This window comes from Pleurodeles waltl, chromosome 3_1 (assembly GCF_031143425.1).
Source record: "Pleurodeles waltl isolate 20211129_DDA chromosome 3_1, aPleWal1.hap1.20221129, whole genome shotgun sequence".
Lineage (NCBI taxonomy): Eukaryota > Metazoa > Chordata > Amphibia > Caudata > Salamandridae > Pleurodeles > Pleurodeles waltl.
The window spans coordinates 1144152614-1144168484 of record NC_090440.1 but is presented as its reverse complement, the minus strand read 5'-3'; the positions used below and the strand labels follow the sequence as shown (position 1 = coordinate 1144168484).

Sequence of the window (15871 nt, the reverse complement as noted above, 5' to 3'; positions counted from 1 at the left end):
AAGCCCAAACTTCCCTTTTTATTTTAATGTATGTAGGTCACCACTATTAGGGTGAAGTATATTAAAAGTAGAACATTTACTTTTACATGTTCCAGCAGTAAAACCCTTAATTGTTATTTTACTGTCGAAAGGTTAGTAGCCCATTTTCAAGAACCGAGTTACAGGTTGACAGCCCAGCCCTGCTTGCTTCTGAATGGGACTTCTAAGGTTGGTACTGTTTGGTATTAAAAGAATCAGTGCATTGAAGTGTGATGATTAGGTCAAATGTAATGTCACTGGTAGGCAAAGTGCAATTTTAGAAGTTGCCACTTTAGCTTTCCAAGGCTTCCAATGTCCGTTTACTGTTGTACACTGGCTTGTCTTGCAGACAGCTTACTGTCCTCCTGGGGAGACTAGTTAATGACTCCCAGTTAAGAACACAATAGCGGCATGCGTGGGGGAGAGGTGTTGCCTCCCTCCTGCAGAAAGCAACATGGGTGTTAGCCCAAAAGGCAACCTTTAAAGGAGAAGCCACCTTTTGAAGGGCAAATGGGTAACACTTGGGAGAAGGGCTCTCTTTTGTTTAGGCAGATAGGCTGGCACTCGGGACAGTAGAGGAGAAGCCAGTTGCCAAACCGGGGGCATGTAGCCACACCTCTGGGGAGCTGTCTAAGAGCAGGCAGAATGTTGAATCCTGGGAAAGCAAGATGCTACACTTCCCAGGAAGTGAGGGACCCTGGTTGGCCCATTGGCTACCAACTGTTCTACCCTGAGGGTATTTTATGAAGGTAAATAGGGCACCTGGCCTTCAGATCTCAGCCAAATTGGAAAAAAGACTGCCCTTCTGCACTAACGGACCAGCAAAGAGAGGCTGCACCGATGAGGACAGCACCTGGTGGCTAGCAAAGAGAGGGACTGTGCCTGCTGTGACCTGCTCAGGGAGAAGCTGTGAAGGTAACTGTCCTGGATGACCTTGCTATTCCCTCTGACCAGTTCCCTGCAGGATTTAGTCGCCCCAAGTACTTCTTACCGACCGCATTGACACTTACCTAAGCAGTTCTTTAAGAAAGTTTGAGTGTCCAGTTCTTTGTCTTTGCCAAGGCTTGTTCGCAGTTGACTGAAACGTCTTTGACTTGTTATTGCTATTTATATCTCCAGACCCTCTGATGGATCTTTTTTATTCTACTATCTAAATTCCTATGAAATACAACCTATTTTTATAAACTGGTATTGGATTTTTTGTGTGTTGTGTTCCAAATCACGCCCAAAATAAATGAATGGCACAACAAAGCTCTAAATGGATTGCAAAGAATGTATTGTAATTCATTGATTGAAAAAAAGGATGTATTTCCATGAAATGATAATTAGTTCTCCATGTACAGTAGTTGCAAAGGATTGGGGACCACAATAAACCAGAGCTCCAATACCGCCAGTGGAGTTCAAGCTGTTGTGCCTGTTCACCCTGTGAGTGCCATGGCTGCTATGCAGCACGAAGGAGAGAAACAGTAGAAATAGTTCGCCCACGCTGAAGTATATCAGCAATCGTGCAATAATCTATGTAACAGGGCAGTCTGCAAGATGTGACAACAACAGCCTCAAGGTGGGACAAGCTTAAAGCATTTACCTATGACAGCAAGAGATCTTTTTTTAAAGGCTAACCCACGAACGGGTGAAAGTGATGGGCATGGCTTTGGCGTGGTTAAAAGCTCACAATACTTACAACAGGTCAAAGCACTTGCGTGCTGGACCTAAAAAGGCAGGGAGTTTTTCCAAGTTTAATTGGCAGTTTAAAACTGCAGTTATTCTGCAGTAGCAGACCTGAGACCTGTTCTGAGCCATTTCTTAAGTGGATTGCACAATAAGTACTGCAGACCCACTAGTGCAAAAAAACAAGGTGATGGATAGAATGCTTGAATTAATATTAGCCACTTTCAGTCGCTCTGGCCACCTCCCAATCCATAGTTTTTTCCCCACCTGCCATTTCAGTTTGCACCCAGCAATATGCATATCAGCCTTGACCCTGTTCCTCAAGGGTACAAATAATGCCAAAACTTTGCATCCAGAGTATTGGAACCCAGACTGGTGGGCAGTGCCCGGCTCCATGTGACTGCTCCTTTCCACCAATAACATATCAACAGTGATACTAAAACTAAGTAAATTCAAAACAACAATGATTATAATAGTGCCAGATTAGCTGAGACAGTGGTAGTACCTGGACCTTCTACAAATGTCCCTGATATGACAAAGAATTACTATCTAGACTGGATCTTTTGACCAGACTTCAGGGCCAAATACAACAGGTGCCCTTCAATCTTTGAATTTGGCTACATAGCTTCTGAAAGCAGACTACGGGCATGTACATCTCCAGCAAGACTGCAGGAGTGTTTTAAAACGTCCCTCCATTGGATCCCTTTACTCCTAAAGAGGAAAAGATTTTGCATCTGGTGTCAAAGTACTGGTCATGATCCAGTTTCTGTCCAGGAAAAAGTAATTCTGCCATACTTGATTTATCATGGAAAAATCTAAGTTACAAATTTCATCAGTAGATGTTACGTTAGTGTTATTACAACTTAAAGGCTATCACCACAAAATAAATGATTCTTTAAGAATTAAGAATCCAGTAGTCAAAGACTTCTTTGAAGTCCTTAAAGGTTTTCTTCCAGTAAAGATTGTCACCTCCACGTGAGTTGAATTTGGTATTATCCACACTAATGAGCTCTCCCTTTGAACCTATGCATAAATCCACGTTACAACATCTGTCATATCTTAGTAGTATTCACATCAGTGAGCCTCCTCCAGGAAAACAAAACCCCACTCCACAAGACGTAAAGCTACAACCACAGCCTGGCTTAGGCATGTGAGATTGCCAACATCTGCAAAGTGGCAACATGGACGTTCGTGCATAATTTAACAAGACAGTACTGTTTAGGTAGCGATACTCATGCTGATGCTAAAGTTGGTCAAGAAATCATTAGAAACATTTTCTAATTAAAGTAGTAATTATGGAACAGTTGCATAAGTTCTTTATAGCAAAGTTACTTCTTTGACCTAACTGCCACAACATGTATGTTTTTTTTAAGCTTACTACTCTGGTCAAGCGTTTATGCCTATTAATGAAGATACTGTGATGCAGAATAAAAGGTTATGCGCCTGTAGTCCTGGTTCTGTAGCATGGGAATTTTAATTGAAGTCATCAACAACCCATCCTACTTCCCAGCTATTACTGAGATAAGTGAACTGAGGGTATCTTGTAAACTGGCTATGGCAGCTAACTGCTGGTACAAGCCGTTGTCGGGTGGGGTGCCTCCCAGATCCTTAAAGGGACGGGCTTTATTTTTGTCTTCACTTAATGTAAGCTCATTGGGTTACATTTTACTTTCATGCACACAATGTTGGAGGAAGTTCTACTTTACACGATTTAACACTAAAAAGTTAAACATTTCATTCCAAAACATTTGTATTCACGAAAGAATGGAATCCCTAATAGAAGTACTGGATATTTTTAATAAATTCTTTGTTTAACGACCGGGTCTGCACGGGCAGCAGGGTTTTATTCAAGTGTTTATGACATCAATGAAGATTACTACATTGAATAAATACCAGGACCACAGGAATGCTATTTTTTTCTTTCAGACTGAAGCTACACAGCGAGTCTGATCCATTAAACCAAAAGTATTTCTAGTAGTGTGGGCCCAGATTAGATCTGTGTGATGAATGAATGCCAAGGCTACAAAGACTTCGCTTTCCAGACTTACAACAGCGTGCAGAACAAATATGATGTCTGTTTTATTGTCCGAGGACAAATAGCTATGCTTCCATTCGAATGCTGATGATGGCAGTCTTATTCTTTCCCACAACAAAATGTATACTCTAGCTCTTAATAGAGAAGATCAATCATTTAAAGGTGCAGCTACACTGGTGGACAACACTTTAAGTTTCATGTGATTACTTGAAGGTGGTTGCACAAGCAGTGAATGCAAGTGAGAATCTAAATCTCAGAGACGTAAAACGGAGACGACTTGATTGCCAGGTGATGGTTAGGCTGTCAAACCAAGATCACACTTGAGATGAGAGGGGAGAATTGTAATTTCTGGATTGGTGAACACTCATATTTCTGATATGGCCACTGAAACAGAGTATTGCTTTCAGTGCTCCCCAACATGTCCCATTATCTGATTGTTATTAATATAAACATGATGTGGTCTCCAGGTTTATCATAGTACTATTGCAATTCTTGGCCCAACATAACGTTTGAATTTACTGTGTTTAACTCTAATACCCCTGAAGAGAATGAATCCGATCTACAATTATCACTAACAATACCTTTATTTGTGCTAATGTGTCTTGCTGTTCTTTACAGATGACCTGAACATTGCAGCAATTGTGGGTGGTGTCATAGTTGTCTTGTTGATCCTGGCACTGATCACATTGGCAATGTGTTGTGCATACCGAAAAGGTTACTTATCTAACAACAAACCAAACTCGAAAAAGTAAGTATTGCTGCTCGGAATGAAATCACACCTCTAACATTCCACCTCCACAATTTGTAGGCAGTCCCACCTCAAGACAAAGCAGCAGCATCTATTTGAAATTTTACGATCAGATTTTTAAAAGTAACTTTTATTACGATCCTTGAGCCCTTATTCACACACAGATGTGCAGAGTGTTGTATGCTATGTAATACAATTGTTAAGTGTGAGGTGGGGGGCATGATTTATGAAAGACGAAGTCTAATGGGAGTTCCGATGCCCCACCCCTTCCTCAAAAATTGTAATAAAAAGCATAGTAGATCTATCTATATGGTTTATACTACGACATTTTTCCAAGTGTATTTGTTTTTAACAAAAGTCAATTAACCAAAACCAGGATGTAAGGGGTTAAACTTGTGAAGCAAGATAAAATCACACAAAAGAGGTCTTTTCCCAATTAGGAAAGTTGTTTCCCTGTGTAAGGTAATTGTTAATTGTACTCTGTGAGGCAGTAAAAAGAGTTTTTGTTTTGCTGTAGTGTGGGAACAAACTCTAATTTGACCTTTGCACAATAGTAATAAATGTATGGACATGTGGTTTAATAGTTGTTCCAAATTACATGAGTTATTTGGCCACATGGAATAAATGTTCAGATTAGTAGAAATTACATCATTAATCCTTATGTGACAAAAACAAAATTCAACCACTTTAAAACAAACTCAAAGGAGTGTAGAAAAAGTGATTGCAAATGGCACTTAAATTTATCAAATCAGTAAAGGAGCGTACCCATAAGTGTAAAGTGATGAATGTTCTTTAGTAGGCGGTCTAATGTCATGTTTGAAACTTTCACATTTGTTTGGCATTTTTCTTTTGGGTAATACCGTTTGGCTTTCTGTGTGACTTGTGCTTTGGTTTTATTGTTCTGTAACGCATATGGATCTGCAAGTCACACCAGCCAAACTCCTACTGCCTAGAAAAACTAAGAATAAGCTTAACCATAATTTATGATATGCTGTCACTCAAAATTTTGCTGATCTTTTGAGGGTTACTTTTTATATCAAATACATTTTGAAATGGGGTTGTTTTTTTTTCCTTGCTGCAGTTACAAGACATCGTCAAAACCAGACAGTGTAAATTATCTACGGACAGACGACGAGGTGAGGGTAGTGCGCACTTAATATTTTTACACATCTCAACGGAAAGTGAAATGATGTTTAAATGATTTTTTGAGCTACTATTCCCAAAGGCACTTGTAATTCATATTAGAGAAAATTCCACATGGCACATTTATAGAAAATTCAGAATTATTACAGCCAAACCAGAGTGTTCAATTAAGTGATTAGGCTCTTATAGAGGACAGATGGAACAGCTTCACCAGGTCACATACAGCTCTGCGTGATCATGACTTGCCAGTCATTCCTGGTGCAAGAATACCAGATCCAATTTTACTGATCTCTAAAATCGCAATCAGCAGCAGGCAAACCTCTGTCCCAGTCCATGCATGAACATTTTTTGGCAAGGGGCACCATTTTCCTTTTCCCGTAACTTAGCCCCTCAGCACCCCACCGACCCGCCAACCACCCCCACCCCACCATGCTCTTATTTACCATCTCTTCAGGTGGTAAATATGATCATTAATCTGCACCGAACAAGGCAATCTATGCAGAATTCCACACTGTAAAACTGGGTCCACTTAGTTATTCCTGATTCCAAGGAGATTGTCAATTCAGTTCATCGTTATCCAGTTAAAAAAAAAACATAAAAGCAATAAAACACTTAATAAAAATATTTGTCTCATCGCAGTTTTACGTGTCAAAAGTTTTCCGAATTTCAATAGCCGCAGACCATTATCGACTAACAGAAAAGCATACTAAAGGACACGTAAGCATCTGTAAATAAAGAAGTGCTAGCCTACATTGTGCAAAGTTAACATTTGTGAGAATTGGTACAGGGAATTTCTTGTGAGGGAGTGTGTACAATTTACAGAAAACAAAGTGCATGGTGCATTACAAGGGTTCATTGTTGCAAGGGCAAAGGTCAATAGTGCCTTGTGCCCGGATACCCATAGGAAATGCAAATAACACTCATTAAGTCCCATCTTAAAGTAAATTAACAAATAACGGTTCCAGGATTCACTTACATTAAAAAGAAAAGGTTCCATAATAAGAGCTCTTCACCATAATATGACTTAACGGACGGTCTAGACAACTCACAAGAATATCTACCTTAAGTTCTCTGTAGAAAGAAAACCGTTTTAGCCAACAGTTTATCCTTCCTTTTGATGTTCTCTGTAAAGTCAAACATTTCTGATTTATTCAATTGAGAGCAGTGTGACTTAATGTAAGTTGACCATCTTGCCTTGGTCCTCCATTAGTAACCAATCTTTAATGATCAGCGTATTGAGGGTAGTACAGGTATTACACCAAGTGGAGATCTATAGCATGAGAGGCAAGAGGTGGGTTCTGTCTAAAAGATAAAAGAATCCCAAGCAATTAATTACAGAACAGGTGTGGACAGCTCTGTGGGCCAACAAAAATACATTTAGATTGATCATCAACATATGCTGGATGTACTTCTTACCCAGTTTGTGTGCAAAATTAAATACGCATGAAAAAGTGTATACAAAGGACCTTCATTTTAAGCTTACGAGTTAATTCCAAAAGATTTTATTATCAAAAACAACTTTCCGGGCCGCGGAGCAGGGGTAGGTGATCCACCCGGTGGCCTCACAAGCGAGTTGACTATACCAGCCTGGACCACTGATGCTTATTGTTATCCCGATGGGGCCCATCCTTTAATACAAGGAGGGTTTTTGTGGTACGAAGAAATCCCGTATTGGGTTATAACATGTGGATTAGGTAAGCTTTTTTTTTTTTTTTGGTCCTGACGAGTCGCACCGATCTTAACAGACATTTTTTGCGAGAAACATGTTGACCTCTATGATAGAAGTATAGTTAGTTTTGTACTCTAGTTCTCCACATTCCCCCAATTCAGGGACTGATAGTTTTTTGTTTTTGAGGGTGGATTAGACATTACTTCTAATCCTTACCCACACCTTGTTTTTAATCATGACAGGGGTCTGGGTTGATTAAATATGATATTTCCAGACCTCTAGCCATTTTTATTTTTCACACATCCATATTCCAATCCCACATACGAGCATTCCGCTACCTGCATTCTTTACACTCAAAAGATCTCTGGCAAAGAGCCCCCTTTTGGGGTGCCCATCAGGCATTGCAGTGCCGGCCTGACGAGGAGCAAAAGCCCAATGATGAAGCATGTCACCATTTGGTGAGTGAGGGCTCTTGTTCTAATAAGAGCAGACTCACAGACTCTATTGCTTACTGTATATATTTGTACAGATTCTATTGGCTGGAACCGTGTACTTTTTTTTTTTTTTTTTTGTATTATGATGGGAGTACCATTCACAGGACCAACGTTTCTCTATACACTCCCAACATATTAGCCCTTCTTTGTTTGTATTTGATTATCAAAAACAACACCTAAATAAGAAAAGGCTTTAACACTTTCTAAATGAAGACCTTTTATAGAAAAGCTTTGAGACTGGACGGAGTTTGAACCAATAACTATAACAGATGTATCAGTAAAATTGGTGCCTATGTCCTTCCATTCACATAAGATACAAAGCCCATCCATTAACTCTTTTAAAGCATTGGTCATCCTGGCCAGTAAAACCTCATCATCCCCATCTAGTAAAATCCGTATTAAACAATTCCCAATATGCGGAATTTCCTTGTGCCCTGTTCTTTAAAAAATATTTTAAATAATTAATATGTAAAATAAATAAAACCAGGGCTAACAGACATCCTCCCCTGGACAAAATAAGTCACAGTGCAATTGTCTCTAACATTGTAGCGAATCTTGGCGTTTAGGTCTTTGTACAAATGCTGCAGAAAGGCTAAGATACCTGAATCAATGCACATAATGCCAAGAATGTATCACAGTTTCAGACTTCAGCCTTTTAACAGAGTTAAAGGCCAAACTGCTGAGGCACCTAAAAACCCAAATGTAACGATCATTTGTTTAAGGGTGCTTCTTAATTAAAAGATTTAAAATGAGACATTGCTCTACTGAACCTAGTTCGAACCTGAAACCATATTTTGAGTCTGAGAAAAACTCCCTTATTCTCTGCCCAAATCAGGATGCTTTCCATGATGACTGGCCCTGCTATTTTTACTACAGTCTATCAAAGAAGTAGTACGATAGCAGTGTCGATCCTCTCTACTGCCTTTCTTTTACACATTGACTTATTTTTTTGAACCAGGATTCTGGAATCCTTAAATTACTGGCAGCATTGAATACCCTAGTAACAATCAGAGCCCAGAGGTCAATGTTACATTTAAATAAGTCCATAGGATCCCCATCTGGGCCAGGCACTTTCATAGCAGGGCTACTAATAATTACATGTTTGACGTGAAGGTAGCTTGACTTGAGCACTTGGCACCTACAAAATGTAGAGAAGATCAACAAATCTTATCATACATAGAGAAGTGCTTAAGGCACTCCTCGAGAGCAGTTGGTAAATCTAATCTGGTGTTTTTAATGGGATAAAAAAAATCACAGGTCATAAGTTTCAGAAAAGAACTTTCTAGCCAGGCTAGACACAAGTACATCCTCTCAGACCTTAGTTTTTGTGTTCACATTTTTTTAGCTTAAACCCATTTTTCATATTGATGTCTGCATCCAGCTAGCCCCCCACTATCTCTAGGCGGTTTGTTGAGGGCTCGTCTCAGGTTCCTATTATCTTTTGAACATGTACCGTTGACCATCTTACACCATTGTTCTTGAAAGGGACATATTCTGTTGTTAATACGTTATTAATTGAATTACTAACGTGATGAAAGGCGTCCAGAACTAATGCAACAGGACAGACTTTTAGAAAGAGCATCCTTGTTGTTAAATACAAGATTACTTAAAAGGTTGGATTACCCTATTCCATTTTAATTTATAACCCCTTTCTGTAATTTCCAATTTTTGGTTCATTTTATCAGATTGACATTACAGTTGACTGGAAAACTGTAGTAATGATAGAAGATTGTGATCACTAAAATTAGTTGGTTTCACAAAGGAAATGACAAAATTTTGTGATAAACCATCTGTCACAAAATATAGTTGATAATGAAAGAACTACTACCTCTACCAAGAAAAGTAAGGTTATAAAACGTGGAGTGCTAGCATCCCATTAGTATACAATCAATTACTCTATAAGATCCAGTCTGTCTGGAAAAGTCTCTGTTTATCACAATTTTCTTTTGGAACAGAGAACCCCCTCAAAGAAAAGTAGTATTTAATTACCCCTCCCCTCCAAAATCCATCCAGCCCTTCAAAAGCAGCAAACCTGTGGGCCCCCTCCCCAGGCCTCATTTCACCCCAGGGACCCCATCCCCCATGGCCTGGCACATTTTTACGGGAACATGTCCCCCTCCCTGGCCATATTTTGCCCCGGGGACCCCATTAGCAGCTGTGACGTGGGTCCTGTGCTCACTGTGCCACTGGATTAAAGCTAGCCTGGCTGATGAAGGGGGATACCCTGAAACGGGTCCCATGATGCTTGTTTCCAGCCCAAGGAGGACCTGGCCTGACAGTTCAGCTGGGCTGTTCCCATGAGGAACTGGGTCAAGACTGATTTGCATATGGCTGGGTCCAACCTGGGGTGGCATGGTGAGCAAAAGAACCATGGATTAAACCCAGAACTGTGACTGGGAGTGAGCATTTGCATTGTTCAGCACTCCAGGCAACATCCTCTCTGTTGACACCTTTCTCTTGTACACCTAGTGTGCACAATTGATTACAAAGACAAACTTGCGTCTCTCTCACACCTCTCCTTATGGGGATAGGCATGTGTAGTATGGGGTATACACAGACATAATTTTGTGGTGGAACCGCTCCAAAGTGACAAACATATATACTAATATGTGCAAAAGAACTGCCCTCTGCACAGCAGATAGCAGTGCGTAGTATACCTTGAGAATGCATTCATCTCTATACCAAAACTTGCCTCTTGTATATAAATCGTTATTCTATAGTGAGACAAAGCACACATCTCTCTTTAGTACTGTAAACATACATATACAGTTTCTGTTCTTGAAGGATGAACTACCACTTTAAGTCAACATTAGAAGACTGTATTAATTATGGAAATAAATCAGTAGTAACTTCAAACATTTTATTTAAAAAATATATATATTTAACCACATAACAAACAATAACAAGATTAATAAACTACAACAGTAAAAACAACAAACTTTAAAAAGGATTATTTATCTTTATTGATTTGTTAAATATACAAAAAGGAGTTCATCAGGGTCGGCAAGAACAACCCCTACAGCATGAGTACCACTGGGATGTTGTGACATTTGAGGGCTATGCACACTCAGGGTGAGTTCATCTGTGCTGCAGATCTGGATAACTCCTTAGGGGTGTCCACATCTTTTGAACCTGGTGACACTGTGCCAGCCCAGGTACTCAGTGCTCAAGCAGATAACAACCCTCCTTATATAATGCACTTTTTTGCTGCTCAAAAACAAGTAGAGTAGAGCAACACAGAACAAGCTTCTCAAAGAGTATAAATATCACTGTAGGCAGTAAGAACAATATCAGTTGTGCAAATGGTTTTCCTGACTTTTCACATAGTTACTGTTCCATCTTTCTTCTAAAGTGAACAACTTTTGTTTTACTCCTCCATATATTGTGTGACATGGTACTTCTGTTTTTCAGACCTGTTTTCTATTTTCTCCCCTCAAACAAAAAAATGATGAAAAAAATATAAAGTTACAAACTGATCAGTAAATAATAACAGTGATACATCACTCCATTTTCTGACAGTTTCTACATATTTCACCCACAATGAGATATTTATATATACTGCATCATTAACTTCATGTTCCTTTCTCTTAAAAAAATTCACAGCCTCATACACTGCATTTTTGTATTCACAATTGTTATAACATGCCTTTAAACATGGTTCCATAACAATTTGTAAAGTAACACATTCCTCTTTATATATCTTGCCTAACAGTGAGCACAGTGTTTTACTCTAGACATGGTAATATCTCCACTCAAACATCTCATGTGGTAAAATGTGTGCATAATAAAGTTCATAAAAACCCCAGGCCTTGTATTAACAGATTGCAGATGCTTTGTTTTATAATTTCAGAAACAGTGCCTCTGTTACTTACATACAGATTGAACATTTTGTTTATTACAAAGTCGGATACTTTTTCATATCTCTCCATAATCTAAAGTCTGTCTCTCAAGACCTATAAGAATAAACATGGAACTCTACAGGGGGCGTGGTGGGTTACTGTTTCCCTGCTGATGTTCCATACTGTTCTGTGGCTACCTGGTGACGCCTGCTGTGGTTCTTTGTGATAGACTTGTGCTGTTCTACACTTTGAGTGCATATTGGGTCTATGGGCCCCTCTTCCTGTCACTGCTGGGCATTCCTGCTTGTGTGGGGGACTCATGCCATGAGTGGTGGATGTTGTTTGGATCCGGAGACCCATCCCTTTGTTGACCGCTACATCCGCAATCTACAGGTTGATTGCAGGGGACGCAGGGCCCATGGGGGATTTGCATTAAAGTGTTAGTAATTCTTGACATGCGGTGACCGTGAAGTCACCCCCCAAGGCTCCCTGTAATACTGTGCTGATATGGTGAGGGATAAGAGCCATAAAGGCAGCAAACAAACAAAACTGCCCCCCCCCCCAGAGTAATCATTGCATGCCTTTACAATTTCCGTGACAGGGATGCGATCCTCCAGTGGGTAAAGGTTCAGGGTCCTGCAACGTTCCAAGGAAAACCAATATCCATTTTTCCAGACTACACCCAGTGTATTTAGGAACCACGAAAATCATTTCTAGCTGTTAAACAACAGGTGCATGCTACGGACCTGAAATACAGCCTGTTGTTTCCAGCCAAGTTACGTGTTCAACATGCAGGAACAGTGCATTTTTTCTTTAGCTCATCGGAGGCATGTGAATGGTTGGACACACTCCCACAATCGCTGGTTCACTGTCATTCTTTGTGGGACTGGGATCCCGCCTGTGTCTTGCAGCGGCTGCCCCATCTGGGTCACTGAAAACTTCAGAATAAGACTCGAACGGGCGGCTGCTCCTCCAGTACAATCAAGGTCTGTGCGAATGGCATCTTAAGAGAATCCATATAGCAGCTTAGCCAGGAAGACACTTTCCAGCAACATTGTGGTGCTCCTGAATACCCTAATGATAGTTCTGGTATAGATTAACTCCATTTACTGATCTAATCCTGAATGTATTCTTTGCTGCTGGCCTATGATTGAATGGCTGCTTAGAGCCTAAATGGGGGTACCAGTCTCCTAGTTTCAATGCCTTCTCCAGAGGCGGTATATACGGGTACTTGGGGGAGTGCCTCCAATTGATGATCTGTTACTACTTTACTGTGGATTTGCATGGGAGGGTGCTGAAGCAGCACAAGTTGGGATTGTTTTGAATATTAATCTCCTCTTTCTTTCTTTGCTGTCTATCCCTTTAGGGACAGGAGTCTCGACCTATGAGTGTGGGGACACGGGGTGGGAGCTTGAGTGGTTTGCCTCGCACCCCTTCAGGGGTCCTTCCCTCTAGCATAGCAACCAAAGGGGCAGATTTAAGAGCCCCTTGCACCTCCTTGTGCCACATCAGCGTCATTTTTTGACTCTGTGACCCAACGAGGCCAAAATCATTTCCAAATTTACAAAGTGGCGCAATGCATGCAATTTAACGCAATATAATTTTCTGCATCCGACATATCTCGCCCCACTGATGCCACATGCAATATATACCACGCACCCTAATGCCTGCCCCTGCTGTAATGTTCCCCAGGCAAACTTCCTACATGTGATATGGGATTGTACGACATTTTCCCCCTACTGGGAACTCATACTGAACAACGATAATAGGCCCTCTGGATAGCAACTGCAGCTAATGATAAACAGGTTATATTAGGCCTCATACCTGCTCCTGCGGAAATAAAACCGCTTAGCTGAAAGTTTATCCTCCTTTGCTTGACACTAGTGAAACGTCATATAGCCATTCATTGGCTCACCTCTGAGCCCCCTAAACATACAACATGGTTCAGAGATGTAAATGAATGGGCTGTAGTGGAGGAGCTCTGCATGAAACGAGTATGCACTTATAATAAATTGGACGATGACCTTACGGCATGGGCAGCCAAATTACATAATCTCAACCTCCAACTGGATATTCTTCCCCCCTAGTTTGGAATCAGATGTTTGACTGTCTTAGAAAGTTATAATTCATACATGTCTTACTGACAGTCTTAGCTATCCTGTCCTGTGCCCTGCGACACCCACCTCTCTGTCACACAGTTATTCATATACACACACCAAACAGCACAGATGCACACGTTGTTGGGAAGGTGGGAGGGATAGAGTCATAGTCATTCATTTTTGTTCTTTTTCTATTTTTGAATGACCGCCTATGGATGTATGAATATACAGATCCTATGATTATTATACAACAGATGTATCTTACATGATGTTGTCTCTTTGGAAAATCAATCAAAAAATGCAATAAAAAAATATACCAGTATGTTGTGCACCTACTGGTGTGTGTGTATATGTGTGTGTGTGTGTGTGTGTGTATGTATGTATATATATATATATATGTACGGTGGCATGTGTAGCTGCAGATACACATGCTGTGCACATCCCGCCATCTGGTGTTGGGCTCGGAGTGTTACAAGTTGTTTTTCTTCGAAGAAGTCTTTTCGAGTCACGAGATCGAGGGACTCCTCCCATTTCGGCTCCATTGCACATTGGCGTCGACTCCATCTTAGATTGTTTTTTTTCCGCCATCGGGTTCGGACGTGTTCCTTTTCGCTCCGTGTTTCGGGTCGGAAAGTTAGTTAGAATCTCGGAAAAATCGTCGGTATTGTTTGCGTTCGGTGTCGGGTTAGTTATAACAAATCGACACCGACTTTTGAAGAGCTCCGGTGGCCCTTTGGGGTTTTTTCGATCCCCCGTCGGGGCATGGTCGGCCCGGCCACGTGTTTCTTCAAGGCTGATGGAACAGACCCCATTCCGCTTCTGCCCAAAATGCCATAACAAGTATCCATATACAGATCAGCATCTGGTCTGTAACTTGTGTCTGTCTCCAGAGCACAAGGAGGATACCTGTGAAGCCTGTCGAGCGTTTCGGTCGAGGAAGACATTAAGAGACCGAAGAGCAAGAAGACTGCAGATGGCGTCGGCGCCGACAGGACAAGGGCGTTTCGAAGAGGAAGAAGAAAGCTTCTCCATCCATGAATCGGACTCGGACGAGCTCGATCCCGAAGAAACGCCGAAAACCGTGAGTAAGACGTAGAAACATAAAACTCATGAGAAGACAACAAAAGCCCAGGGGACGCCACCGCCAACAGGCCATGGCTTAACACGAAAAATAGGTGACCAATCATCGGCACCGAAAAAGGGCATGCATGTGGCGAAGTCATCCGACTCCGGTCGAGATACCGCCACACAGCTATCTCGGGCCCGAGACAGCGGCTCCGAACAGATTCGGCACGAGACAGTGGCACCGAAATGGTTCGGCACTGAGACACCACGACGCCGAAAATAAAGAAGGTTGCCTCGGAGCCCAAAAAGACGACCGAAAAGATTTCGATTCCGAAACATCCAGCCTCGGAACCGAAAACAGGTTCCTACACAGAGGAACAGGGATTGTCCTCCCAGATGCAAGGACATAAGTTCGGAGAGGAACTTCAATCTGTTGAGCCAGACTACACTCAAAGAAGGCTCCACATTCAAAAAGACACAGGGAAGATAAGCACTCTTCCCCCAATTAAGATGAAAAGAAGACTTGCCTTTCAAGAAAAGGACAAGCAGCCACAGGCAAAGGTGGCAAGACAAACAACTCCACCACCATCAATGCACACATCACCGGTAGCCACTCCACCACTGATGCAATCCCCGCGTCATACTGCAATGAGTCAAGATGATCCTGATGCATGGGACCTTTATGATGCTCCTGTATCAGATAACAGCCCAGACTGTTACCCTACAAGGCCGTCGCCACCTGAAGACAGTACATCCTACACGCAGGTGGTCTCAAGGGCAGCTGCGTTTCATAACGTCACCTTGCATTCAGAACCAATTGAGGATGACTTTTTATTTAATACACTCTCCTCCACTCATAGTCAATACCAAAGTTTACCTATGCTCCCGGGAATGCTAAAACATTCAAAACAAATATTTCAGGATCCTGTTAAAGGCAGAGCCATAACTCCAAGGGTGGAAAAAAAGTACAAGCCACCACCAACAGACCCTGTTTATATTACGCAGCAATTAACACCAGATTCTGTGGTTGTTGGGGCAGCTCGCAAGAGAGCAAACTCTCATACCTCGGGAGATGCACCACCTCCAGACAAGG

At 41.4% G+C, this 15871-nt stretch overlaps 1 protein-coding gene across 1 annotated transcript in view; it reads left to right on the top strand.

The window, feature by feature from the left end:
- JAM3 (junctional adhesion molecule 3) overlaps positions 1-15871 on the top strand; it is a 335977-nt gene that overhangs the window by 273415 nt on the left and 46691 nt on the right. The window contains exons 7-8 of the mRNA XM_069224453.1: positions 4340-4469; positions 5551-5605. Of these exons, the coding sequence (XP_069080554.1) occupies positions 4340-4469; positions 5551-5605 (185 nt within the window). The remainder of the gene's footprint in view (positions 1-4339; positions 4470-5550; positions 5606-15871) is intronic.